General features: G+C 54.6%; 12 protein-coding genes across 12 annotated transcripts; 8 read left to right on the forward strand and 4 right to left on the reverse strand.

The window, feature by feature from the left end:
* Nucleotides 1–590: 590 nt before the first annotated feature.
* On the forward strand, nt 591–2,578 carry A1O7_09868 (CTP synthase; the record flags this gene model as incomplete). Its single annotated transcript, XM_007763853.1, has 4 exons — nt 591–631; nt 700–819; nt 870–1,341; nt 1,394–2,578. 4 exons carry the CDS (start codon nt 591–593, stop codon nt 2,576–2,578), a joined length of 1,818 nt encoding a protein of 605 aa, XP_007762043.1.
* Nucleotides 2,579–3,364: 786 nt separating this feature from the next.
* Nucleotides 3,365–5,050, reverse strand: A1O7_09869 (uncharacterized protein; the record flags this gene model as incomplete). Its single annotated transcript, XM_007763854.1, has 1 exon — nt 3,365–5,050. One exon carries the CDS (start codon nt 5,048–5,050, stop codon nt 3,365–3,367), a length of 1,686 nt encoding a protein of 561 aa, XP_007762044.1.
* Nucleotides 5,051–5,618: 568 nt separating this feature from the next.
* Nucleotides 5,619–6,581, forward strand: A1O7_09870 (uncharacterized protein; the record flags this gene model as incomplete). Its single annotated transcript, XM_007763855.1, has 3 exons — nt 5,619–5,694; nt 5,754–5,867; nt 5,935–6,581. The coding sequence occupies 3 exons, from the start codon at nt 5,619–5,621 to the stop codon at nt 6,579–6,581; spliced, it is 837 nt and encodes a 278-aa protein (XP_007762045.1).
* Nucleotides 6,582–8,728: 2,147 nt separating this feature from the next.
* On the reverse strand, nt 8,729–10,570 carry A1O7_09871 (uncharacterized protein; the record flags this gene model as incomplete). The annotated part of the gene is made up of 1 exon (XM_007763856.1): nt 8,729–10,570. One exon carries the CDS (start codon nt 10,568–10,570, stop codon nt 8,729–8,731), a length of 1,842 nt encoding a protein of 613 aa, XP_007762046.1.
* A 1,125-nt stretch (nt 10,571–11,695) lies between these two features.
* A1O7_09872 (uncharacterized protein) lies at nt 11,696–12,247 on the forward strand (the record flags this gene model as incomplete). Its single annotated transcript, XM_007763857.1, has 1 exon — nt 11,696–12,247. The coding sequence occupies one exon, from the start codon at nt 11,696–11,698 to the stop codon at nt 12,245–12,247; it is 552 nt and encodes a 183-aa protein (XP_007762047.1).
* A 36-nt stretch (nt 12,248–12,283) lies between these two features.
* Nucleotides 12,284–13,336, reverse strand: A1O7_09873 (uncharacterized protein; the record flags this gene model as incomplete). The annotated part of the gene is made up of 1 exon (XM_007763858.1): nt 12,284–13,336. The coding sequence occupies one exon, from the start codon at nt 13,334–13,336 to the stop codon at nt 12,284–12,286; it is 1,053 nt and encodes a 350-aa protein (XP_007762048.1).
* A 1,148-nt stretch (nt 13,337–14,484) lies between these two features.
* Nucleotides 14,485–15,885, forward strand: A1O7_09874 (uncharacterized protein; the record flags this gene model as incomplete). Its single annotated transcript, XM_007763859.1, has 1 exon — nt 14,485–15,885. The coding sequence occupies one exon, from the start codon at nt 14,485–14,487 to the stop codon at nt 15,883–15,885; it is 1,401 nt and encodes a 466-aa protein (XP_007762049.1).
* A 1,270-nt stretch (nt 15,886–17,155) lies between these two features.
* Nucleotides 17,156–18,044, forward strand: A1O7_09875 (uncharacterized protein; the record flags this gene model as incomplete). The annotated part of the gene is made up of 3 exons (XM_007763860.1): nt 17,156–17,646; nt 17,704–17,846; nt 17,923–18,044. 3 exons carry the CDS (start codon nt 17,156–17,158, stop codon nt 18,042–18,044), a joined length of 756 nt encoding a protein of 251 aa, XP_007762050.1.
* Nucleotides 18,045–18,079: 35 nt separating this feature from the next.
* A1O7_09876 (uncharacterized protein) lies at nt 18,080–19,309 on the reverse strand (the record flags this gene model as incomplete). Its single annotated transcript, XM_007763861.1, has 1 exon — nt 18,080–19,309. The coding sequence occupies one exon, from the start codon at nt 19,307–19,309 to the stop codon at nt 18,080–18,082; it is 1,230 nt and encodes a 409-aa protein (XP_007762051.1).
* A 315-nt stretch (nt 19,310–19,624) lies between these two features.
* A1O7_09877 (uncharacterized protein) lies at nt 19,625–20,140 on the forward strand (the record flags this gene model as incomplete). Its single annotated transcript, XM_007763862.1, has 1 exon — nt 19,625–20,140. One exon carries the CDS (start codon nt 19,625–19,627, stop codon nt 20,138–20,140), a length of 516 nt encoding a protein of 171 aa, XP_007762052.1.
* Nucleotides 20,141–22,095: 1,955 nt separating this feature from the next.
* On the forward strand, nt 22,096–24,099 carry A1O7_09878 (uncharacterized protein; the record flags this gene model as incomplete). Its single annotated transcript, XM_007763863.1, has 2 exons — nt 22,096–22,167; nt 22,231–24,099. 2 exons carry the CDS (start codon nt 22,096–22,098, stop codon nt 24,097–24,099), a joined length of 1,941 nt encoding a protein of 646 aa, XP_007762053.1.
* Nucleotides 24,100–25,179: 1,080 nt separating this feature from the next.
* Nucleotides 25,180–26,454, forward strand: A1O7_09879 (uncharacterized protein; the record flags this gene model as incomplete). Its single annotated transcript, XM_007763864.1, has 1 exon — nt 25,180–26,454. The coding sequence occupies one exon, from the start codon at nt 25,180–25,182 to the stop codon at nt 26,452–26,454; it is 1,275 nt and encodes a 424-aa protein (XP_007762054.1).
* Between the last annotated feature and the right edge of the window lie 937 nt (nt 26,455–27,391).

Below are 27,391 nucleotides of genomic sequence, written 5' to 3' on the forward strand. Positions count from 1 at the left end.
TACGCCTGACGGAGGTGCTGGGCCACGAAGGTGAGAAGTAATTAAGCCCCAGGGCTCGCAATAAGGACGATGGACTAGTCGGTACAGTATGTCATTACTCTGGCCTTGCGCCAATCTATTCCACGTCGTTTCCACTTCTTCGTCGTTATCCAGGGTACCTACTCCGCAGTCGGACAGGATGATGCCTGCTGGGTGCCTGCCTTCACTCTACACATGTTTACGTGGGTTACCTAAGGAGTAAGGTACACAAAAACGGCATGGCCTTGCTGGGAAGCACGTGATCCTGAACGCCCACTCAACGCGTCTGCAACACGCCAAGCACTGACATGCATGTGGGCCCGGAGAATTTTATGCTTGTCGAGTGTGCCGCCTCGAGGACTTGCTCCCCTTCCCGCCTGGCTGTTGCCAGCGACGGACTCCTACCTTTTCATTTGGGATCTTCTGGGCCGGCCCTACACTGTCGAGGTTGTCAGGAGTGAAGTCCTGCATACCCGGTGCCGAGCCCCGCCGCGGGTCGTAGTCCAAGTCCTCGCCTCGACCAGACCGCGGTTGCACTGTCGACGACTTGTTACACCGTTCACTACTTCAAGATGAAGTACGTCCTAGTGTCTGGAGGTGTCATAAGCGGCATGTGAGTTTTGAGGGATTTGTCATTGGCCTAGGTGCCATCGAGTCACCAGTGCTAATGGTCGTGTGCAGCGGCAAGGGTATCATTGCCTCCTCGACGGGGTTGTTGCTCAAGACCGTCGGGCTGAAGGTCACGGCTATCAAGATCGACCCGTACCTCAATGTCGACGCCGGGACGATGGCCCCAACCGAGTATGAAAGCCTTCAGACATAGCTACGGAGTCAAGTCTAATCGATTTCAGGCACGGAGAATGTTTCGTGCTCGACGATGGCGGTGAAGTCGACCTCGATCTGGGCAACTACGAGCGCTACCTCAACGTGACTTTGACCTTGGAGAACAGCATCACGACTGGCAAAATGTACCAGCACGTCATCGAACGCGAGAGACGAGGAGACTACCTGGGAAAGACTGTGCAGGTGGTTCCCCACATTACAAACGCAATCCAGGACTGGATAGAGCGAGTGTCCAGGATCCCCGTGGATGACACAAAGGAAGAGCCGGACGTCTGCATAATCGAGCTTGGTGGAACAGTGGGTGACATTGAGAGCGCGCCCTTCATCGAGGCCATGCGACAGCTGAGAAGACGGGCTGGCCGTGACAATTTTGTCCACATCCACGTTTCTCTGGTCCCCGTCATCAGCGGCGAGCAGAAGACGAAGCCTACACAGCAAGCTATTCGGGACGCGCGCGCAGCTGGTCTGGCGCCTGACTTGGTACCGCTCACGGCCTGCCTCCGATGCGCTGAAGACACTGACGACCGTCTAGATCGCTTGCCGTTGTTACCAACCACTCGAGGACGCCACCATCAACAAGATCGCCATGTTTTGTCAGGTTGAGCCCATGCAGGTGTTGGCGGTCCACGATGTCGAGTCGACCTACCACGTTCCGCTGCTGCTGGAGCAACAGAAACTACCGGATCAACTCCGCGACCTTTTCCGGCTCGATGCATACCCCATCGCGCCTACGCTGGTGACCAGAGGCCAACAGCTGTGGAGCGACTGGAAGAAGCTGACCACTTCACAAGAACGTTTCCTCGAGACCGAGAAAGTCACCATCGCCCTGGTGGGCAAGTACACCAACCTTCACGACTCGTACCTCTCCGTCATCAAGGCACTCGAGCACAGCGCCATGGCCTGCCAGCGCAAACTCAACCTCATCTGGGTCGATGCGGGCAACCTCGAAAAGGCCGCGCTGGACTCCAATCCGGAAACATATCACAAAGCCTGGCATGAACTGTGTACCGCCGATGGCGTTCTCGTGCCCGGCGGCTTCGGCCACCGCGGCACAGAGGGCATGGTCGCGGCCGCAAACTGGGCCCGTACCAAACCCAAACCCTATCTCGGGATCTGTCTAGGCATGCAAGTCGCCGTCATCGAATTCGCTCGCAATGTATGCGGCCTGAAGAGCGCCCACTCGGTCGAGCTCGACGCGCAAACCAGTGACCCTGTCGTGGTCTTCATGCCCGAAATCGACAGGACAACCATGGGAGGGAATATGCGCCTAGGGCTGCGTCCCACCTTGTTCCAAGAAAAGACTTCCTGGTCCCGCCTGCGGAAACTGTACAACAACGCCCCCGCGGTGAATGAGCGCCACCGCCACCGCTACGAAGTCAACCCCGAATACATCACGCGTCTCTCGGAAGCGGGCCTCACATTCATCGGCAAGGACGACAAGGGCGAACGGATGGAGGTGGTCGAGCTGGAGGACCATCCCTGGTTCGTGGGCGTGCAGTTCCACCCAGAGTATCTGTCCCGTGTGCTCAGGCCCAGTCCACCTTATTTGGGCTTCGTGGCCGCCAGCGCGGGTGTGCTGGAGAAGGTCACGGCGCAGAGTGCCGCGAGGCAGGAACAAGTCAACGGTGATGCCGCCGGCGAAGTACACGGCGGCGTTAGTGTTAATGGCGTCAACGGCATGATGAATGGAGTCAAAGCTGCATCGCATGGCTTTTAGCCGCTGGACGTAAGACGAACAAAGACGACCCCAGAGGACAGGGATGACGACGAGCTAGTGTCGATCAGTTGACTAACTAATTGATTATGATCATTTTTGGTGCATTTCATGTTGATGACTGCATGAATCAAGTCCTTTCGATCAAAGCATGGATGGGATAGAAGAACCGATGGATGGCTAGCGGGATGGCTTTTGTGTATTGCCATGGTATCTGCAAAGCACATACATACTGTACGTACGGGGAGTCCTTGCGCGTCAAAGAGCGTAGAACCATCTTTTGGGTTCATGGTCATTCGTACCAGATTCCAAGGATCGATCAATCCTACCTACTGCAGTACGTATTACTGAATCCAAGGGGTCGTCATTTGTGCCATGCCCTCATTTCCCAGCATCAGGGGTACAGTATACTCCGTATATATACATTATCCTGTGTTGTGGAGTCTTCTTCCCTGGGTTTCCGCCTCCACCCCACGCCCCGGGACATTTACTTTCGTGGACTCCTACTGTGCTTCTGACCAAGGCCTGAGGCCACGTAAGAGGTATGTGTGTATGGCATGTCGCATGTGTTAATGTATAGGTATGTATACGGTACCGTTCCATGTATGTAATCGTTCTGGCACCGCGCCTAGACTTGTCTATGTCCAATGCCTACATACACCCAGCAGGTTGATCTGTCTGTGGTCCGTGATTTCTGAGCGGGACTCGTAGTTTCTGGTACTGTACGGAGTATATCGGTCTTATACCGTCATATGTGACACACGACCCTTATCAGCCTACGTATATAGTTTAAGCACGATCTGAGCCTCCACTTGCACTTGCACTAGGCCTCACATTCGCCGTTTGTGCCTGTGCAGGAGGACTACTATCGAATGCTTTCCCCTCGACCCTTCCCCTCTGTACGGTCCCCGCCTTGCCCTTCGTATCCGCATCCGCACCCGCGTCCGCGTCCGCGTCCACTTCGACCAATTCGGCCTCCCCAACATATACGGCCCCCGGATCGTCGTCGTCCCCGTCACGGGCAGTCTCGCGGCCTGTACGTGCATTGTCACCGCGTGCCGCACCCCTCTCCGCCCTAAGTCGCGCTCTCTCTTGCTCAACCCACGCCCTCCACCGCTTGTAGCACAGCACGCTCAGGGCCCCGAACACGACGAAACTCCCGCAGATCGCCCCGCCTATGACTTCGTAGTGGTCTCCCGCGGCGGCGACGCCGTCCCAGAACGGACCCGTCGGGGAGGCGACGTTCAGGATGAGCGAGAGGAGTTGCAGGATGCCGATGACGATGGCGCACACGACCGTCAGGCTGGTGAGCACGATGCTGTAGTATAGAAATGTGAGCGGGTCTTTGACGCCCGGTCGGAGTTGGAGTTGGATGGTCGTGGTCGTGGTCGTATTCTCCCGAGTAGGAGAAGAAGAAGAAATCGCAGCGGGGTGCGGTTGCGTGTAGGGGTTTGCTCCCGCCGCTGACTGCTCGACGTCATCGAGGATCAGGGGGTCAGTTGTTGCAGCGTCAGCATCGAGGTCGAGTTGTTGGTCCTGTGCCCGTGCTTGATCTTCAGGGGTATCTTTCTTGTCATCTCCACCCATGCCCATGGGTGCGACGTACAGGCTCATCATCAATGCCCCGTCGGTGGTGTCGACGAGACACATCCCAGCTGTGAACAGGACGGGGAAGATGAGAATAAGCCAGATACTCGTGCCCTTTGCGCCTTGGATGCTGCTGATCCCGAGAAGGGCGATCTCGGAGCTCGTGTCGAAGCCCATGCCGAATAGAACGCCGAGCGGGTACATCTTCCAGGGCCGGTCTATGAGTTTGAACATGCGCTTCAGGAGGCGGAAGAAACAGCCGCCGCCTTCGATCTTCCACGCCTCTTCGCCTTCTTGTTCTGGTTGAAGGCGGATGACCTTTTTGATCTGCACGATCAGCTTGTAGAGGATGTAGGCGTTCATGATGCCCAGGAGGATCAGGAACGCAGCTGACACGGAAGTGCCGATGATCCCGCCCACTGTACCAAAACTGTCAAAGCGGCCGGCAATGCCTGCCGCGGTGGCCGCAACGACAATTGAGGTGATGATGACGATGGTGCTGTGCCCCAGGCTGAAGAATGTGCCTACAGTGACGGGTCTTTGGCCTGTAGCTATGAGTCGGCGGGTCATCAGATCGATTGCCGAGATGTGGTCCGCGTCGAGGGCATGGCGGAGACCCAGTGTATATGCCAGTGCAGCCGTGGAGAGGAGATGAGTGTGTGACGAGAGAATGAGACCGCATATTGCCCAGACGACGAGGTTGACGAAGATCAGGAATGCGATGATCAGGATGGCTCGAAGAGGGAGCTTCCGCAGGTATGGTATGCGGGTATGCCAGCGAGATAGACGACGGTGAAGTTGTTGCTGACGGTGCCTGTAGTATGCTTTCCATGACTTCGTGACCGTTTGAGGAAGAGGCTGGTCCTCTCTCGAGCTTTGCATGTCCATGACTTGGTAGTCGTCCTCCTGCACTTCGCGCCCCGTTGCTCTGGCTGCAGCTACCTCATGTGCAGGAGCTATTCAGCCAACCCCCGGATAGTAACGCACTCTCGACACTGACGGCACAGTGAAAGAGGCGTCGAATGAGAAGTTTTCCATTGCCAGTCGTGATGGTGTAACGCGGGGCTGAGCCCAGCGATGCGGGGTGCCCGATAAGATAAGGATGGACCCACATGGCAGCAAGAGTTGAGGCTGTAGGAGCCATGCCGCATGCCCAGATAGGTACATGACATAAAATATGGCGTGCCAGTTGTTCCTGAAGGAGACAATACCCCTGGTGGGTGCCTGAGATTTGTCGCAAGGCGCGTGGTTAGAGAGCTGCCGCCGATCGGGGACGGAGTCCAGCTCCGGACTCGACGAGGCTGCACAAGGCTGACACCCTCGGCTTTCGGCCAGGAACCGGAGCTACAAAAAGGTTGATATGCCTGCTTTCCCCTCTTGAACATAAATATCTCCCAGCCTTGGAGAGCATGTGCTGTATCGTAGTCTGACCGCGCAACATCACCTTCTTGTCACCATGTCGTGGCCACCTCTCCAGGAACGTTTGCTATCTCTACTCGAACCAGGATATCTCCTCTTCGCAAGCGCATACGGTAAGTTAGACACGCTCAATGCGCCTAGGAAATTATTCCCAGGACTGACCAAGTGACAGCTTTCATCACCACGGCATTCAAGTTCTACATCTTGGGTTTCAATGTTCCCACGAGGTCAAACTTCAAGAATGTCCGCGATGACGCCTTTTCTGACTTCTGGACCAAAGTCACCGGTAAGTCTGTCCGATGTATTACAGTACAGCTTGACGGGTCTCCATTCTTACCTACCGCTTTCTGCAGCCCCGGTTGAAAACCCACCCCCTCTAAAAGGATCAGCGACACTGGTTCCCCCGCTCTTGCGCCGCGCCCATGGTGTCGTTCTAGATATTGGACCCGGCTCCGGCACTCACGTGGGATTGTTCTCCAACAACGCCAACATCAGCGCCATCTACGGAGCGGAGCCCACGAAAGGACTACACAAACCGCTCCAGCTCCGCATCGACGAAGCCAGACTTACGGACAAATACCACATTCTGAGCTCCACGGCAGACAAGGCCGAGCTGTTACCGGCCCTTGCAAAGGCAGGGGTTCAAGTCTCGCCAAAGGGCATCTTCGACACGATTGTCTGCGTGCGGGTCCTGTGCTCGGTGCCGAATCTCGAGGAGACGATTCGCGATTTCCACTCCCTTCTGCGCCCGGGCGGCGAGCTCATGGTCGTCGAACATATCAGGAATCCGTGGACGACGACGGGCAGCCTCTCGGGCCGTCTGATGCAGATCGTCTACCATTTCTTGGGGTGGACGTTCTTTCTTGCTGGCTGTCAGATGAACCGCGATACGCCGGCGGTGCTGAGGAGAGCGGCACCCTGGGAGGCGGTTGAGTTGAAGACGCATTTCGAGTGGACCGCATTGCCATACTTGGCCGGTACATTGACGAAGAAACGGTGATGAAAGACGCGAGGCTGGAGGTTGAACCTCGATGAGGCGGAAGGTGATGGGTCAGGTAGGCCAAAGCGATGTTTGGTCACGCTTGTTGTCGTGCTCATAGGGCACGAGAGGGTACTCTGACGGGTGTACCCGGGATGATTGTTCTTTGCCTGAGTGCCAGCGCAGCGTCTCGATTCAAGATGGCGGAGCTTCTCTGAAGGCGGCGTGTTTTGCCTAGCACAGTCCTCTTAGGTCTGAAGTGCCACAATATTCAAGATTATCGACATGGTTCCACTGTCCAACAAGTCCCCAATTTTCCGACCGTGTCTGGTAATTTTACAGTAGCAGGCGTATCGCGTCCTCTGACAGGAAGTAACCCTCAGCGCGACAAGCCGCGAAACAATCCGCGCTTTGGTGGTCTAGATCTACAATGCCGCTGACAATCGGGCTATTGCCGCTAGTATGGCTGATCACCGTGGAGGTGGGTGTAATGCCAATATTGTACGACAACTGGTTGTGGGACGACGCACTGAATTTGTATATCTTGCAGAGGGACGCTGTAGCGGGATCGGTATCAGGGTTCGTCCTGCTGGCGTTTGCGTTGATGCCGTGGGTCGTGTGGCTTGTTAGTGCGCAAGGCCGGGATGACGACAAGAAGCTCATCTTGGACTTTGATTGCCAGAGAATCCAGGATGAGGAGTATTGTACACGTTAGTAGTGCCAGTGGACTGGCTCCATTAAGAGCTAGGGCGGAGAGAGCACGACATCGCTCATCTGCGAACAGTGCACTCGTTGGTGCTGATGTTTGAGTAAGCGACGCTGACCCTCTGATATGAAGGCACTATACGATGGTTGGCGGCTTGGACATCTTGACAAACCAACGCTCAATTGAAAGTAGAGTGCCTGTGCTGGGAACTCTGCTTCGCACTTCAGAGCGAAGCGTAAATTACCACAAATGGCAATGAACAGTCAAAGTGAAGTATTCAGCCTCTGCCTTGCGCGCAAGACATCAAGCGCTGGTAACGAGGAACCGGCTTTGTGACGCCGTGTTGCAATGATCTTTGAGCACAGTATTCGTACTCGACACGCGTAAAGTGGTGCCGGGGGTTCGAGCGTCAACGCGTGTGCGCGTAAACGACGGTAACGTCATGCGTGGATATGTACACTATGCTATTATGGATTAGTAGCAGACACTTTCCTCGGTAGGAAATCTCCAAACATCCCGTCGTAGACGGACCGGACTACTGCCCAACCCAGAAACCTTAGGCTTTGCCCTCCACGCCGCCTGATGCGGGTGAAGATGACCGCGGCTGTTGCAGAGCGAGACACGAAGAGGGCTTGAAGGACCACAAAGGTCTTGAACAGCAGGGGCTCTTTAAGGGAGTGCTGTACGGTGGCTGATTTAGTCGAACCGAATCAAGGCCAGGCCGCACACTGGAGCCGACGAGATGAGAGCAGCTTCTAGACAGCAGCGCCTACCTGTAGTCTAGGCGGCCGTCATAACAGCTTGAGCGGAGATTCTATCAAGTGTGCCAGTGACCCGGCGTGAACAGCTGCAGCTACTCGATGTGGCTTGATGAGTTGGGCAGAAGCGTGAACAATATTCTACCCCGTACGAGAGAGTCCGAATGATATAAATACCCAGTATGGTACATTCAGATGAGAATAGTGTGCACCGATGTCTGGACCACCCTCCAGGTCAGATGCTATACACCAATCCAGAGCCTTATTCATTTCCGCCGCAATACCCTAGACCGGTCCGGGGGGGGGGGGCTCATCAGTCCGGTGCTGGACAGCGGGCGCTGTCTTCCATACCAGTGCGAAACCTGATACTCGAAAGCGGTCGGGCTTTGTGCCTGGCTAACACGGCCGCCATGAATGTTCTGCTGTTGATAACTCCAGAATAGCCCTGCCGTATTCATGGCTTTGTCGACTTTACCATGGCTACGAATGCGATTCTGTCGGCCTTGAACAACAGCTGTTTCATATTAGGCGACAAACAGAGAAACAAAAACCACTTCGGGACCCGTCTCTCCGTGCCAGCTGTCCATTATAGTGACATACTGCCTCCCAAATCCGGTGAGTGCCACGAGTTAGAGAAAGGAAAGCATCCACGTTGCTTTCTTGAATTCCGCCCTGGTATATGGTCGCCTCTCCGTTCACCCCTGTCATGTCGCCACCTCTTGACTCGATGTTGATGCCGCATGTCTCGACGGCCGAGATGAAGAAAAGCTCTCCACTTGATTCCCCAGTCCGGCAATAAGGCTCTCATCTGTATCCAGACCGGTCCACCTGCCAAACATCACTTTCAGTTTCCCTAGTTGGGAAGGCCTATCGGCCTGGAGAGAATCCGCGGCGGCCTTCTTGGCTACATATGCGGTTTGGCAGCTTTTCAAGAACTCGCTGAGACTCGCCAGCCGCCTGAGCGGTATCTTGTACTTCCGGTGAAGAAGTTCGGACCAGGAAACCAGTAAAGCCATCACGATTAGCATCGTAGCAACGGGCAGTATGAGCAGTCGGACTCTGTCACTTTCCAACTTGGTCGTCGTGGTGAGTGATATGATTTCCACGTCATGCTCGGCCGGCTGATTGACAACAAGCTCCTGAACGACTGCGCTGATGGACACATTGATAAAATGTTCCAGTTGCTCCAGAGTCCAATGGTCTCCTTTCCCGATAGTCGTCGTGTATAGATGGGGGAGAGGAGCCATTCCCCAGTGATAGAACATCGGTTGCTTACCACTTACACTCACTCCGACTAGTATTGGTGCCATGGCCATCCACAGCACAATCTCGTTCAGTGAGTTTTTGCGATAGATGTCTTGCAGCGACGTGAGTGTCTGGTTTATCGAGTGTTTCTCCCTGCATCCCTCGTCGCCAATACAAAGAATATCGTCCACCAGCTCGATGTCAATGTCGCAGGCGACTGCCTCGAGCGAATGGATTTCGTCATGCTTCACATAGGCTGTTATCCCATTCTCGATTGTGCCGTTCAGAGATGCGAAGACGAGTCTCGAACGAGCCCGACTGGAAGATGGAAGATGACAGTCGTCCGCCCAAACTGCTAGCTGAGGCCGCATTAACAGGTCCACAGTCTTATCCCCTCTCGGGATTGGGTTTTGACCGTCATCAAAAGTGCGATTGTGCATTCGTGTGGAGACCTTCCCTTCATGGACGTCGTCGACTTGATGTCCTCGACAGGTGACTGCTTTTTGTAGCCTAACTGCACAAGCTGCAAGGTTGCCTTTGTCAGCCAGCTTGTATCTGTCTACGAACCAATCTCGATAGTCTTGCATCGGCTCCTCAGCCAGCGGCTCAGCCCAAGAGGCATACCTGACGACTGCAGGGGCCAGAAGGGATACTGGTGGGTTGTATTGTAAGAAGTGTCTCCCAGTACCACCCCCACCTGTGTAGTTGCTCCTGGCTTGCAGAGGCGCTATCTGCTGGTGAAAGACGAAGCCCACGAGGGGAGCGGCTGTAAGTGGAATAAGTGTAATCAATGCGGTGCATATGATGACGAGCGCGGCATCGAAATTTGCAACATGGCGAAAGACAACCGCTGTCGAGGGAACCGAGCCGCGGCTGGCGGACAGGAAAGTCTCGATTTGTTCAATACTGTAGGGTCGCTGAGCAAGTAGGGGCCAGATCGAAGCTTCGGACCACGCGTGGGCTGCGTACGCCATGGCTGCCAGACTTGTAGCGTACACGAACGTGACAAGACCTTGGACAGTACCGATGTTGTCTCTGAGCCATTTCACTTGTGGTGGTATTGAGCAATCACTTGCCCACCCAGGGCATTGAAGCTTCTCGCCACTGAGCCACCACGTGAAACTAATGGCTGTACTGGCAGATAGGAAGCCGACACAGAGTGCGATTGGGATGGTTTGATTGTGCCGAATAAACTGCAACAGTCCGTTTCTTGGTTTCCAGTCTGGAGTTAAACTAGGGGACTTGTCACGCGGACTGCGTGCTTCTTTGAACGGCTGCAATGGGATAGCTTCCTCGGCCATCGTAATTCGGTGATATCGATGTTGATGAATGGACATACGACGTCCTCGTATGAAGAGAGATTGATGGGGAATTCTCACTCTGCTGGCTTTATGTAGAACTAGCCCACTTGAGAGGAGGCCGTGAGGCCGCGAGGCCCTGAGGCTGAATGATATTGTAAGGCAGATTCATTTCGTCCTATTTACGATTTTCCCGTCGCATATGAGACCAACTGCAGGAAGCCGGCTGAGAGCAATTGAGTTCTCGCAAGGTAAATCGCACAGGTATCACATTCAAACCTTGGTGCCTCAGGGCAAGCGGGCCCGAGCCCAACGGGTAAAACTTCGCGTGCATCTCACCGGTCACCATAGTAGAAGCTACTTATCGATGTGTGGCAGATATTCGCAACAAGCACCGCAATGCAGGTATCCTTCGTTGGCTGAGAGGGGTATGCTGAAGCGTTGCAGAAAGCTTCCGGATCGAGATATCCGCTGTGTGACATGCATTCCTGTACTTCGTGGCAGACACGCAACTCCTAGTGGGCGATGATAGGTATCAATGTAGGTTCGACCTCTGCTGTAGCACTGAGTATGCAGGCAGAGTGGGACGGCACGGACGGGCACAGGACCCTGCGACCTCTCCCGGTCTTACCTGGAGTTGCCTCGTTCACTCCAGCAGCCTCGCCCAGCCTCGACGTACGTTCGCGTGCTGCCCTTGTAGATATGACAATGTTAATTGCAGTTGTCGTTCATAATATTCTACGTGGGTGAAAAAGGTGCAGATGAAGCGAGCGTAACAGTACGTCATGCTTTGCCAAGCCTCGTTTCACGTGATTAAACCACGTGATTAGCGTCAACAAACTTGACCGCTTCCTCGCGTCTTCGAAAGTCGCTTAAGGGAACGAGCAGCAAATTGAGCAGGGATTTGCTCGAATCACAAAGCATGGTCTGAAAAGTTGGCTACGCGTAGCTGAAGGTAGGTTAAGGTGATTGAGGTGGAACTAGAATGCCCTTCTATCTTCAGTGACTTCATCAGGTAGGCCTGAAACTACCTGGGTTTCAGCAGCTACCAGAGCTTCCTCTACAGCGATCAAGAGCGAGATCGACCGAAGCACCGTTGACCTTGACATCCTCAACACTTCCTTCACAATGGCCGCTGCCGACAGTACGGGGCTCAATTTCCGTCCTCCGACAACATCCTCTGCCTCTTCGAAAGACTTTGTGCCACCAAGTATTTCCTTCCTCCAGGGCAAATGGCACGTCACTCATGCAACGCTTCCAATGTGGAAGAAGAACCAGAATGTCACTATTACCTATACGCCGCTCCCTCAAAACGCCGATCTCCTAGACGACCTGGTTGAATACCAGCCTCTGAACTCGACAAAGCACAAGAAGGTGGAGGGTATTGATACACCGGATGCCACAACAAAAGCCGCATACAGCTGGCGTGGCAAAGGTCTCCTGAAGATCGCGTCCAGCCATTGGCAGGTTCTTGGATATGGTGAGGAAGACGGCGGTTGGGCAGTCACCTTCTTCCAAAAGACCCTCTTCACGCCAGCCGGCATTGATATATATGCTCGTCAAAAGAGTGGATTGTCTGAGACGCTGCTGGAGCGGATCAAGCAGGAATTGAGGGCGATTGAGGACCCTAATGTGCAGAAACTGGCGGAAGATATCTTCTCTATCAAGCACGACCCATAAATTGCGCGTGCAGACATGCACCATGTCTAGGCAAAGCTATCGCTTGGCACGACTCAGCGAGCAGTCCAACCCTTCTGAATTATAATACCATCCGCCGTCCAGCAATTCTTGCTCCATGGCCGCCCATTTCTGTACCTTCCCTCCCTCGGTCGTCTTCAAATCCAGATCCGCGAACTTGACGTCCACAACATCCACTCCTTCGGTGATGCTGCGTCTAAGGGCCAAGAAGACACTACAGTCTCTCAAGGCCATGGCAACGCCAAAATCCTTGCCGTCTGGGCTCAGGAAGTCGTTCAAGCCCACGGAGCCATGCTCTTGCTCCAGCTTCTGCAAGTGTCGCAAAGCCGGTTGCACCTTCGTCGTGAACTCGGCCACAAACTTGTCAATCCCCTTGTGAAGCGGCCATATATTCTTCAACGCTCGAGTCAAGACGTCCCCCTGCTCAGGTCCCACCAGCAAATCGAACGGACAGAACCCCGAATCACCTCTCCCTTTATGCTTCCCATCTTTTCTCCTCAAGGCGTTGAGAGCGCAGGTCCTACAATTTCTCGCGCCCGAGGGCGCGCTAGGACTCTGCACCAGCCATTTTGGCTTGAACTCGACCAGCCAGTCAATTCCTGGGCCTTGCAAGTTTTGCATCAAAATGCCATATTGTTCCACCTGGTAGGACGGCAGATAGATGTGGCGTCGGTGAGCATGTCGAACTTTCTTGCCCTCAGCCGACACGGCCGCCTCATCGACCTGGTCCATCTCTCTCAGTTCTTGATTCGCCTTCTGTGCCATTTCCTCCGAGAGCCGATACAATGCCTGCTCCATTAGCAGGGTCCTGTATTCGTCACCAAACAAAGGGAGTACCGCGCTCTTGAAGTCTGACATCACTTCCTGTGCGGGCTTCGTGAAGGAGAGATCTTTCCGTAGGCGCATGATACAGCAACGAGAGTGATGCTTCAGACTCTCCGGTGACACAACAGACACGGTGTAGATGATATTCGCGGCCCCTTCCGCGAGGTAATATAGCTGGAGAGTCGCTTCTTTGAGGGCGGAAGGACATGACGGCGAGGGACAACGTGCATGGGTTGGGCTTGACATTGTATAAGATGACCTTGAGATTGACATTGAGATTCGTGATCGTGGTCCTGATCGTTGTCGTCTCTTCAGCCGGCTCCTACGGGTAAGGCGTACTGTACTGTACGGTGATTCTAGGTAGCCAGACCGTAAGCAGGACGAAGGGACGGAGGATAAATGGATCCTATATCCTATCTTCCACGCGATAAACAGATAGACACAGGCTGCCTGGGTGGTAAAGCAGCATCTACTGTACAGAGCGGCCGTAAACATACGTTTCCTCGAAGCGCGCCCTTCGTACCATCGGATGCAGTGTGAGGAGTAAGCGAGAGTTGATTGACACCCTGAAACGCTCAGGATACGCCTGGAGACCAACAGACTCTGCCCCAAAATGTATAACCATAGGCACCGAGCGGAATAGACAAGTCTACCTTGATTTACTCCGTACAATACTGATACTAGGTACGAGTACTCTGTAGGCTCCAAGCTGAGACCCAACACGAGACGTGCGCGATCGCGGAAGAGGCTATTTGCTCCGCAGTAATACGAGGTATTCGTATGTGATCGGGACATTTTCTGCTGCGAAGCACATCTTCTCTCGGGTGCTGAATCGCCGGGCCCGAGCAGCGTCTTGTCCGAGATCAAGAACGCGAAGCTTCTGCTCAGGAGACGCACGACACACCCCAGCACCTACACCGTCTATGCCGGCCCATCTCGGGCCCCCGTGCAATGCAGCCAGCCGAACTTCATGACGATTTCCGGATCTTGAAACCCCGATCTTCACTCCGATCAGGTAGGTAAACCCATGCATATATTGCAGCTCATATTTCCCGACGCTGGCTTCGGCCCCCTGATTAACGTGTTTTGTCGTGTCGTGTTGTGTCGTGTGGCGTGTTCTCAAGCCTCTGCGCCACGAGGCCCAACAAGTGCCCACCTAGTTACCAGCACCAGTAATTATTGGGAACTCCGATTCTGCTATCTCGTCCTCCAACAAGCTCTACACGTACGGGAACGGGAAGGGACGAAAGAAGGACGCAGTACCGCTATACGTACCATACGACCCACCACGCCCCGTCCCGATCAGATCCCAGAAACAAACATAGCGATCACCGAAACAATTCTTTACCCTCCCTTCGCTCCCTCACGCGCTCAGGCGCTTGGTAAAGCACACAATGTTGAAACCCCTTCGCGTGCTCGTCGTCGGGGCCTCCATCGCCGGCCCCACCACCGCATATTGGTTCGCTCGAGCCGGCGCGGCCGTCACAGTCATTGAACGGTTCCCCTCGTTACGCAGCGCGGGACAGGCCGTCGATATCCGCACCGCAGGCGTGACGGTCATGCGGAGGATGAAGGGCATGGAGGCCGCGGTGAGGGCGAAGAGCACGACGCTCGCGGGCGTGAGCTTTGTGAATTCTGCGGGGAAGCCGTTCGGCACGATTCGCCCGACGGGCAATCCGGAGCAGCAGAGCTTGGTGAGCGAGTATGAGATCTTTAGGGGCGAGTTGGCGGGCGTCTTGTATGGGTTGACGGGTGGGGATAAGAAAAGTCGGGGTCAAGACTTAACCAATGAAGACGAGGAAGTTAGCAATCGAGGTCCTGGTCAAGACCAAGGTAACGATGGCGATCACGACCACGACCACGACCACGACCACGATCAATCTCAACAGATCAACTACGTCTTCGGAGAGCAAGTGGCTAGTATGCGACAGCCGGAAACCCTCGACGGCCCCGTCACGGTGGACTTTATGAACGGCAAACTCCCCACCGCGGAATATGATCTCGTCGTGGCCTGCGACGGTGCCACCTCCAGGACTAGGGCCCTCGGCCTCAACTGCCAGCCACGCGACTACGTCCACCCCGTCAACCTGTGGTCCGCGTACTTCTCCCTGCCCGGCGATCTGCTCCATGGGAGCAAGGTCGGACACGCATACACCGCGCCAGGAGGTCGATTCATCGCCCTTGGACCGGACCCCGCAGGCGTCACGCGCGTCACCCTGATGAGTGTGCACCCTCGAAGGGACCAGACCGCGCCGATCCCCTTCCGCGAGGCCGCCTCTAAGGGCGACGACGCGCTCAAACGATACGTCGCGGCGCGGTTCGCGGGCGCGGGCTGGAAAACCGACGAGGTGCTCAAGCTCATGATGGACTCCGCGTCGGACTTTTACGCCAGCGAGATCGTCCAGGTCAAACTCCCGGGTCTGTCTAAGGGTAGGTTCGTCCTCGTCGGGGATGCCGGGTACGCGGCCGGTCCGACGGGAGGGGGCACGACGCTGGCTCTGGCGGGCGGGTATGTGCTCGCGGGCGAGATTTGTAAATCTAAGGGAGATATTGCGGCCGGGCTTAAAGGCTACGAGCAGACCATGAGGCCGATCATCACGGACTTACAGAAGATTCCGCCGCTCATCCCGGCGGTGTTGGCGCCGCAGACGGTGTGGGGGATTTGGTTAAGGAATAACATCTTTAGGGTCATCGCGCGGAGCGGTGTCATGGAGTTCGCGCACCGGTGGTTCGGCAGCGCGTTTGCCGAGGGAGACAAGTATCGTTTGCCGGAATATGAATGGGTAAGGCGATGACCCTGTATGGAGGTGTTGGGTTGGAGTAAGAGCTAGTCTGTGGTGTGGCAGGGGTTGTAAAGACTCTGCAACGTTCTCGAGGAAGAAGACGAAAATTCGAGGTACGGGAAAGAACGTTGTATACCATGTTCAGGTTCGACTTGCTCGGTCATGGGAAGCCATGCAGAGAGGCGAGATTACCTTGGTGCAAAGCTGATATGCTTCCCGGCTAGAGATGGAGCCACATAGCACGCGGTACAAGTATGTCGTGGAAGAGCACAGGACGGCGTGCCAGGCAGAGATGATTGGAGCTCAAGTCAGGCTTTTGGACTAAAGGACTCTTCTCAAGGAGGGAGAGAGGGCGGATACGGAGTATTGAGCATGTACTATATCTCCGCTGGAAGCCTTGTGGGACGGGCTAGTAGGTTCACATGGTAGAGATCAGGTATGCCGGGATTAGAACTGTAGATCTCATAGGTTGCACGTCACAGTCTAGATGTACAATTGGCACAACTTGCTGTTCTCAGTACCCTATCATGACCCGAGCATGTATATCAGGATACAAGTGCCACTGCGGAGAACTATGTCGAGAATGCTCGCTCGACACTCCCTTTGTAGCTGGTGTGAGTCAAGACTGAGAGGGACACCCTGCTCACGACCGCCGTCCTTCACAGAGAATCGACGAGAAATACTCACGGAGGGGCGCCGAAATCTCTCTATGTAGATGTATCGAGACGTCCTCCAGTAGCGACGTGATGGTAGTGGAAGGACGGAGAACCCCATCCGTGTGATGTGGAGAAACCACTACATAATGCACAGAGCATCGTCGCTCGGAGATAACGAACGACTCGCCCGTCTCAATGTTACTTGGTCGTGTCGATGCTGAGTTCATTGACTCCGAAGCTCTGGAGTACAGCATTCACATATTTGTCGACTCTGTTGAAGACGTAGTCAATAGGGGGAACAACACGTCCAACTGTCTGTGATTCGAGGAGTAGATCTGCAGTTTGGCCTCCTGTCGCTTCGAAGACGACCCCTCACCGGCTCGATAACTGCAGTAGAAGGGAGAAGACGTCGAGGGCAAGGTATAGGGCAAGGAGCAAGAAGAAAGCTGGGCTACGACGACATCCGGGACGCGGGAGACCTTATTCGAGGGTGACAGCGGTCTATTGCGTACTTTCCGAGCATACTACGACTACAGAGACTTCGACATCTAAGTCCCTGCGGAAGATTGGCTGAGCATCACCGACCTGATTTCACCACCCGAGCACTTAGATATCAGATCGTCAAGATGGCCTTGATCACGGACCTTTCGTCTCATCTCGCCCTGGTCACCGGCGCGACGGGTGGAATCGGAAAGGCAACATGCCTCGCGCTCGCACGCCTCAATTGCTCCATCGCAGTACACTACAACACCGCCGCCGAGACGGCGGAGTCGCTCGTTTCCCAGCTCAAGGATATGGGCGTGCGCGCTTCTTCCTTCAAGGCCGACCTCTCATCTTACGAAGAAACCCGCAAATTGCACGCCGTAGTTGTGGAACAACTAGGCCACCCGACCATTTTGTTCAACAATGCCGGACTCACGATGGGAAAGTCCGGCGTCAAGGATATCAGCGAGATCAGCGTGGAGGACTTCGAGCAGACGTGGAGGGCGAATTGCGGGACGGGATTCCTGCTGACGCAGCTTTGTCTGCCGAAGATGCTCGAGCACGGGTGGGGAAGAGTGATCTTCTGTTCCAGTGTTGCGGCTTTCACGGGCGGTGTTGTTGGGCCGCATTATGCGTATGTACGGAATCTGCGTTGGCGCCCGTGTTCGTCACACTGACTCTGGCGGACTAGGTCGTCAAAATCGGCACTGCATGGCTTGGTACATTGGCTGGCTGGTGCATATGCTAAGAAGGGCATTACTGTCAATGGTGTCGCGCCCGCGTTGATCGAGGAGACCAAGATGTTGCCTGGAGCATCGGCGGAGTTGGCTGCGAGTAAGTTGTGACTCTGGGCCCCGTGCTCTGGATTCCTGAAACCATGGAGATTCACTGACACCTCGATCTGCTTCAGAGGTCCCAATCGGCAGGCTTGGGAAGCCGGACGAAATCGCCGAGACAGTGGTCTGGATTGTCAAGACTGGTTACGTCCACAACAAAGTGATTGCAGTAGATGGCGGAATGTTCATCCAGTAAGACAAAGAGTTGAGGAGAAGCTGCTTATTGCCACGTCAACCGCCGCCCCCGGCCTCTTTCTTCTTTCTCGCTTCTTCCTCTCTTTCCTTCTTCCGCTGCAGATATCTCTCCTTGGCAGACATCTTGTCAGCCTCAGTGACTCTGCTTTTATTCTTCTCCTGCTGTGCTTGGTTCTCCTCGGCTTCGGCTTGCTTCTGTTTCTCCAGCATGTCTTCGATCTGCCGCTCCACCATACGTGACTGCCTCTCACGTTGCGCCTCCCGGGCGTCGTGTGCCTTGGATGATCGCCAGTATTCTTGTGGTCGAGCGGATTCTTGTTTCGTAGTTGCTTGTTGGTCCTTGCCGGGCTTCTTCGGCGCAACATTGAGGCCGGCTGATAGGAGCTGTCGCTTGTCCACGACTTCACCCTCATCGTTAACCACAACTCTGGTGCCTCGTTTGTTCAGATCCTCGGCGATCTTAGCATCGGATATTCCTTCTTCAGCCTCCTGTTCCACTTCGACACCACGTTCCTTCCTCTCGGCGGCCTGTTCCTCGGCCTCCTTGATCATCTGCATCCGCTCCTCATCCTTCTCCAGCATGCGCTTGTGGAACGCCGTCATGCCACCACCTTTCCGCCGGCGTTCCTCTTCAGCCTCTTCGCGCTTCTTCTCTTCCTCCTCCAACTTCTTGATTTCTTCTTGTTGTTTCTTATATGCGCCTGTCACGAACTTCTCCTTGTCGGCAAACTCATCCCCTTCGGCTTCTCGTTCCCGTTGCAGCAGCTTCTCTCGTGCTCGCAGCTGGTCTCGCTTTCGCACTTCTGCGCTCTGTAGTAATGAGCCCATATATTTTGGTCCCGAATCCTGTGCATCGCTATTTGATTTCTTCTCTTTGTGTGCATGGAATGTATCATAAACGGCGTCGTAGTCGTACACCGAGGCATCGAGCTTGGAAGCCTCTTCATCGTGTAGTTTTGCGCTCCTCAACGCCGACAGATTAGTGTACTTGTCGCTTCCAAGCGTGGGTGCGGAGGGTTTCCCTTTCGCGGGCTGCAAGCCATACGACGACAGCTTCGGCGATTTCCTCGGAGGACCCTTCTCATCCTCGTCGGCGCCCAGATCTGTTATCGGCCGGAGTGGCTTAGAGGATTTCTTCGCTCCGTATGCTGGGGCGGGCACATCTTCTGGAGCACCGTCGTCTTCGTCGAAGAATGCTTTGCGCTTTTGCGCTGGCTTTGAGGGTCCTGACCTAGTGGCATTGAGTCCAAACGCGAGCGCAGGCATTGCGGCCGGCTTCATAGACAGACTGATATATTGAAAGGAATGGCATATTAGACTAGGTACAAATCCAGAGTACTATGCCGTTGCGGTGCCTATAGGAGGTGAATGCTCCCCCGGATACGGTACAGTAGAGGCCGTCTGCGCAAATGATAAGATAAGATGGAAGTCGGCTTACACTTGCATCAACTTTGTCCCTACAACAGACTGGGACGGCAAGGTGTCGCTATCATAGCATTTCTCCCTTCATACTCTACTCTGCGCCTATGCAAGGGCGCTTGACGTCTCACCGAGTCCTGCACCGACCATATCGCAAGCACCATGTCTTACTACTTCGTCATCATCTCGCCCACCGACACACCGGTCTTCGAATTGACATTTGGCACGTCAAAGGCCGGCGGCGATGGCGTTGCTCGCTTCCGAAACGGGGAAACCTCACGGTACATGAACCAGTTCATCGTCCACGCCGCTCTCGACGTGGTCGAAGAAGTCCAGTGGCTCCAGCCAAACATGTGGCTCAAGGTCATCGACAACTACGCGCCCACCAATTCCCACATCAGCTGTTTCATCACCGGCACCAACGTCCGATTCATGCTTCTGCATCAACCCTCGACGACGAATGCATCCGCAGGGAGTCGGACGTCGACCATCTCATCCACGTCAATCCCGCAGAACCCGACTAGCCCGCAGACGGAGGAAGCCATCCGGCAGTTCATGAACGAGGTCTTCGATCTGTGGGTCAAGACTTTGATGAACCCGTTCTACGCGGTCGGCAACCCGATCAAGAGTCCGATATTCCGCCAACGAGTCACCGCTGCCGGCAAGAAGTGGCTATGATGGCTGAGCCTGTACGATCTTTATGTGGGAGTTTGTCTTTGTTTGTTTGCAGACGTGGATGGCAAACCGAGTGTCGGAACAAAGCCAAACGGCTAAGACCGTAGCCGTGCCTCGACCACGGGTTCCACTAGTCTGCATGTGGTGCGCTTCACCTACAGAGACTCATGCTCGAATTGGTACGTGGTCAAAAGCGACGAGCTTGATGCCGAGAAAAACAACTCACATTCCAGTCTCAGGAGCCACGCCGATCTGCCCCCACCCCGCGTAGAGATCTAGCCATCTGGCTCAAAGCACGAACGGTCCTGGAGGAGAGCAAGGAGAAGTTTAACGCAACGTCATCACTGTGAGTCGGCCTCGCTTCTGTGATCAACCTCGACTCAGTTCGCTGACAGTCTACTCCAATCCCAGACGAGCGATTGCAACGACGGTATACTTTAACCTTTCGGGCAGAAGGGGCACACTCGTCCATACTGGAACGAAATGGCACCGATACGCGACTTCGCCTTGGACGTCCATCACCAGATCATGCCGAGGTCATCCGCCAGTTACCTCGACTGGCCGCTGTGGGCCCAAATATTGATCATCGTCGTGGGCATCACATTCTGGATACCGGTATATTTCCTGGTCCGGCTAGTCAAGGAGTTCTCATGTCTGCAAAGGTGGCGGGACAGACGAGCATAGACGGATCCAGCGAGATCGCTTGTGTCATCAGGTTTGGAGCTGTTGGGTGCAGGAAGCACGCTGGTCACATGTCCAGAGCTGTAGTGTCATGCAAGGTAACATATGGTACTGGTCATCACAGGCTGGAACAGAATGTCTTGTCGGCAGGGTGCTCATCCATCTGATTGTCTACAAGAATGGCTCTAACCCTGAAATACAACCATGGAGCTATTCGAAGCCATCATCCCCGCGAGCTGGAAACACAGCGTCCTCAGAGTGAGAGCGAAGAGGTTTCTCAACGAGAGTGAACATCAGCATCAGTATTCGTGTCGCATTTCGCCAACGCACGCCGTTCGGACACATGACAAAGACTGATTGCATGTATTGGACGTCTTTACCCAAGCCTATCCCGACAAAGGTACGGTGAGTTGTGGTTTGCCAGGACCCTCTTTCGAAGGCTACAAGGACCTGCTCTTCTTCATCCGCCGGCAATGATTTCCCATCCCAGGTCCAGGAAAGACTCATCTTCTCCTGGTCCTTTATGTCTTCCTTGTCCAAGTCGCCGTCGGTTCCTCCCTTGCAGAAGACAAATTGACCAAACGGGCCAGACTCTGGGTTGTCGTGGTTCTCCAGTATCCTTGTAATGTTCCATGGCGCTCCATCTTCGCCGTGGAAGGGTCCGGTTCCAGCCAGCGCCCTCGCTTTCGCCCCGTCCACTTGACCGGTCGTAACGGTCCAACAAAGGTCAGACAGGTCACGGGTGGTGGTGTCGATAGGCATTAGTCAGGACGTATTTCCATGCGAAGATAGATGGATAGCCCGTCGAACACACCTTGAAAAGTATAGTAGACAGCTTGAAATATAATCTGATCAAACTTCTAGGGCATCGTAAGGACAGTGAGGGGCACCGCCTGTAACGGAGATAGATGTAGAACTGTTCGGTGTGTCCTTATACCATCAAGCAGACAGGTCGATGCCCTTTGGATCAAGTCGTAGGCTGTCTTTTGAAGTACTGGCGACAATGTCAGCCTCTTGTCGATGCCCTCATCGACCCATAAGGACGCTGAGAACGACAAAGCCTTTCAGTAGTCCGCAACGGCGCGGAGAATGGGGTCACCATCGTAGTCCAAGAGGCTCCGCGGTGCGGTGGTGACAATGAGGTACGCGCGCGCCATCCTGCCGCTTCCTATTCATGTTCTTTGACACACCACTACCTTTGAATGTCGCTTCTCTTTTCAACTAATCCGTTCGTTACGATTTTCCTCCTTCCTGGATCTTCACCAGTACCAACCGAGATGGCTAGCAGTTCAGCAACAACGCAGGCCCGCTGGCGGCAAGCACCTCACGGCAAAGGATATGGGTTCTTCGTGAGTAGCAACCCAGCCTCTGTGCCTCCTCGACGGCGTCAGCGTTGGCTAACCAAGTCACAGGCGTCTCGCGACTTCAATGCTGGTGAAGAGATCTTCCTTGAGCCTGGCTTCGGCGTCGTCCCAGAGTCACCACAAGACTTCAGTCCACCATTCCCCGGTCCAGATCGCGTGGGAGACGTGACCTTCGCCGCCATCTGCTTGCACATCACCGAAGAGATGTGTCGACTGTACCACTTAATGGCCGAGCCTGAACTTTCGCGGGGGAATCTAGGCTGCACCGTCCAAGAGGCTGAATTCCTCTTGACTCGCCCCGGCCAAACACCTCTCTATGATCGCATCGTGGTGGCCACCAGGCAAATGCGGAGCCTTGACACCACAATCCGCAAGAGCATAGTCCGGATGGCTGTGAGATTCTTCTCTGACGCGGGCGAGTACAAAGTGCATACGGGCGACGTTGAAGACAACAGCAGCGGATTCGGATTCATGACGGGCTCCATGAAACATTCTTGTCAGCCCAATGCTGAGCTGCACGTGCCGTGCGACACGAAGCAACCAGATACATTTAAAAAGGTCGGCTGGTACCGCATGCAGACTCCTCGCTTGGCAATGCTGCTCCAGGCCACCAGACGCATCAAGGGTGGTGAAGAGATCACCATCTCATACGATCGTGTGAATGACCATTTCCCGGAGAGTCGAGAATCTCGTCTCGAGGACATCAAGAGGACGTATGGCTTCAATTGTCGCTGCGACGCCTGCATTTGTGAGGAAAACGACTCTCTGATCATGCGGTTGAAGGATGATGTCTTGAGATTGCTGAAAGACTTTGAAGACTTTGAGGAGATCCCGGCGCCCAAGATGTACCGTCGAGCTGCGTACATCCTGGACGGACTCGCCGAACTTGGAGTGGACGATTGCACCGTCACAGCAGTCTGGGATATGTGCGCCGAAAGAGCCTGGTCGTGCTGTGACATGATCCGAGCACACTGGTTTGCCACGAAGGCGTTGGAACATGGACAAAGGATGTATGGTGGACCGGCAACTAAGCGACCGGAGACGCTTCGGGCATACGTGATGCTGGGGCAATCCAGGAACAACGAGGGTCTCGGCAACCCCGACATCCAAGGCTATTCCGCTGTCCCAACAGATGGGTATGACGTGCAACAAGCAGATCTGGAAAAACTGATGTTCGCCTTGAAGCACACCAACGCCGAGATGTACTACCCCTGCCTGCAACTGGTCGATGGCAGAGTTCAAGAGATCAGCAGAGACGCAAACAGGAGACGACTGGCCAAGATCCAGGCTGAGCGAGAGAAGCGACGAGAGGAAATCAGAGCTGGCAAAACCGCCGAGCAGGAAGAAGAGAAGCTGTACAACAAGACTGTCGAGGAAGTCATGTCGATGCTGGAAGAGTCACCTGCGGGACGCAGCAGGAAGAAGAGGCAGAAGCAGAGGGTAAGGAGGAATAGGGATACGAAGGCCGCTAAAGTGGCACGGGAAGGCACCACGACGTCCACGGCGAGCACCTCAAAAGTGGCTCTGGGGAAATGCCTAGGGCCAATTCCTCCCTTTCACTCACGATTTACTGCCAAAGGTGGTGATCCGGAAGGCGTTTCCAAGCAAGAATGGCATGCAAACGCCTTGAACATGGACGCTGTCCGCGTCAACAAGGCACGCGATATTGGGCATCTCCTGGCGGCCAAGGATGGCTACGCCATCAAAAATGAGAGCTACGTCCTCAGCACTCGTCGGGATTCGGTGTGCGTTCGTGTCGAAGGCCGGCGCGAGCTGGTGGGATTGGGAGCCGTGGCGTTGCGAAGGGCGAGGACACATTCGTTTGGGAATGATCAGGGCCGTTGGGACATGCTGAAGATGGCGGACGTGCGAGAGAGCAATGGGTTCTGGTGCCCTGTAGCCGGGTATTCGGTGTGATGGTCTCCTTCTGTAGGACAACGTGATGTGGTGCGAGACGAAGAAGAAGAGCTGACATGAAGTTCCGATAATCTTTACATGGCGCGTGTCCTGATCCGGCATTTAGCCGCCAAATCCACTCCCAACGACAACGTTGTTACGGAGGATCATTGGTGACATCAACCGACAGTAGCTATTGCTTCCCGCTCGACATCGACTCGTAATTATGGCTTGTCTTTAGCATCGACCGGTAGCATTGTCTATAGCTAGGAACTTCTATCGCTATCCATTGTGACATCGACCAGCATCAGCGTCCGATAGTAGCAGGATATCGTGAAAGAGGTTCTCACCATTGATAATTCATTACCACCAGCATATACTCTTAGCGACAAAACAGCTCCGGCTACAGGCAGTCATCGTCCTTGAATCATTGTTACCGACTGTTGGAGACACCGTGGTTAAGGCGATATACACGCGTTGTCCTCGTTACCAGGTACCTGTCACCATCGGCGACTTACACCCGACATAAGGTTACTAAGCCGTCTTCCCTGACGAAGTACTGCAGGATATAATCCGTACTAGCAATCTATCAATCCGTCTTATCATCACGACGACGTCCTTAACATCCTATCTGTCTGTCCTGCCATCAGCGCCGACTATCCACAAGTCAGCGATTTCTAATTTGAACCCTCGAGGCCGGATATTCACAGGGTCACCCACCCTATCCGTACCGCGACATCAAAAGCCCTGCTCCCAACGTCCATCGGCTGGCAATGAGCGCGGCGGCAAGTTCGCCTACTTGATCGGCTGGCCCGCCATTTTCAAGCTTGAACCGGGGTGGAGCTGAACAGCGACATCATCTATTCGACAACAGACATCTCCCCGAGTGCACAGGACAACACGCAATCGTGGTTGGTAAGGTATATCGCCTTGAGCCAAAGCGGGTCCATCTCCGACCGGACATCAGTGACAGTCCAAACGCACATTCTCCATCCACGATCACCACAAAAGGTGCTCCGACATCCCGAAACTCACACACCATCTCTCTCACATCCGCGCCCCGCCCCTATTCGACCACCCTTCCTCTCCCAACGTAACAAAATGTCCCACTCAAAACGCAACACCTCCCTCGCCTACTTCACCTCGCACGAACGCTCCCTCCTCCGCTCAACATGGGGCACGCAATCCACACGCCTCACCCGCGAGAGTTTGCTCCCCTTTGGATTCTGTCGACTATGTCTATCCTACGCGCGCGATCCGGTATGTTGTGGAGGTGCCAGCGAACCCAAATCGACCGCTGAGAGGCACAGACCCCAAGTCCACCTCTTTTGCCGCGAATGCGCCCTCAACGACATGATGTCCCAGCGGCGGGAGATCCGGCGTCTCGAGCGCGAGACTCAGCTTCGGGAGCGCGAAGCCCTCGAAGCAGAGGCCATGGAGGCCGAACAGAGGCAACAGAAGGAACTCCACCGCTTTGAGCGGAATGAATTGGGGTTTGAGGATGGGGTGGCCAAAAACAAGAGGAAGAGGCCAGCGCATGGCGTGGACGACGACGACGAGCGAGGCAGAGGCAAAAGCGGTAGTTTCTGGATGCCCAGCGTCGCCAGTTCCATGGCCACGACGGCCTCTAAATCTTCTTTGGGCATCTCAAAGCTAAAGCCCAAGAAACTCCATCCGATATGTCCGGCCTCGACGCCACAAACGCAGCATCCATATTCCTTGAAATCGCTTGCCTCGGTGTCTTTCAGTCTCAGCGACTCCGCCGGTCCAGAGGAAAGCCTGGCCGACCAGGAACAGGATCAGGACCACGACCACGACAACCCCAGCCGGATATGTCCCTCGTGCAGAAAGGTGTTGACGAATACTTCGCGCGCCGTGCTCGGCACGGCAGACCAGTGCGGCCACGTCATTTGCGGGGCTTGTGCGGATTTGTTATTCCAGCCACGTCGGGGCGCGGGTCAGGGCAGTGCCGCGGACGACGGAAAATCCAAGGCCATCATTAGATGTTTCGTATGTGACGCGGATTTGAGCGGCATGGAGGATACAGGACATGCGGAAGGAGAAGGAGAAGCGCAAGGGGAAGGCGGCGAGCAAGAGGAAGACACCGCCGAATCAAAGCACAGGCACAAGCACAAGAACGCCAAACTTGACCACGACACGCATACGGACAAAAGTAGGGGCAAAGAAATCGACAGAGACGGAGCCAAAGCGGAGAGACAGAAAGACAACGTCAACGCCAACGCCAACGCCAAACCCAAACCCAAAGCCAGAACTAGGCAGGGCAGACTCGTCGAGATAAGTTGCGAGGGCACGGGCTTTGCGGCGGGCGGCGGATCCAGCATGGCGAAGCGCGAGGGCGTGGCTTTCCAGTGTTGATTGCTGATTGCTGAGAGGGAGAGGAGATACCCCGGAGAAGGGTTGAGCACATCACCGGAATGCGATAGCTGACGCCGATCAAGGACGAAATACTCCATACGTGTGCATAGGTACCTATGTGCCTACGTAGCATGGGTGCGCCGAACTACGGTAGTTGAAAAACAAAGGGCTTCAACTCATCTCATTTCCTTCAACTATACAGAGTACAGACAACTGGTTCTTTGTTGTCTGATAGAATTGAACGTTGTGGAAGGCTATAAGGTGCTGGTCCTCTTGCTCAGATGGTTCGGAATGCATCATTCTCCCTATACTCGTTCAGCTTTACTATTGAACTCACAGAACGGAGCTGAACGGCGCAGGCTGATCCGTCGCCGAGATAGATACTTTGCAGTACATACATATGGTGGATGGCTGCGCAGTACAGTGCCTACTGTAGACGCACTCACAGACAAGAAACATGGTACGTAGGGCGGAGTTCGAGTTCGAGTTCGTCGACGCCCACCATCGTCCATCAACACATGCATGCAGAGAAAATCCTAGGAATCTACTGTGTTACGCTCAATGATTTCGAGTCAAGCCTCTTTGCTCGTGCTCGTCTTCGCCTACAAGGTCAATGTATGTAACGGGTATCTCGCAGAAAAGGCGTCAAGCAATAACAATAAAAGGACCTGTAAACCCAGAATAGAATGTCTTCAATACGAAGGCTGTGCCGCTCACTCGCTCGCTCGCTTGCCAAAATGATAGTGTCGAATCAAGGATCAAACGCGGGTGAACCAATAAAACTCGCCACCGACATCGCCATTGACGTCGATATGCGAGACAAAGAAATCCACAAGGCTCTCACTCATCTCATCGTCTGTCTCCATTGCCTCCGTCACGGATCTTCTGCTGGTACCAGACTCGCCCGGAGTATTGACACCATTCATATCCCTCAGGA

The sequence above is a fragment of the Cladophialophora yegresii genome (genome assembly GCF_000585515.1).
Source record: "Cladophialophora yegresii CBS 114405 chromosome Unknown aczIN-supercont1.7, whole genome shotgun sequence".
Lineage (NCBI taxonomy): Eukaryota > Fungi > Ascomycota > Eurotiomycetes > Chaetothyriales > Herpotrichiellaceae > Cladophialophora > Cladophialophora yegresii.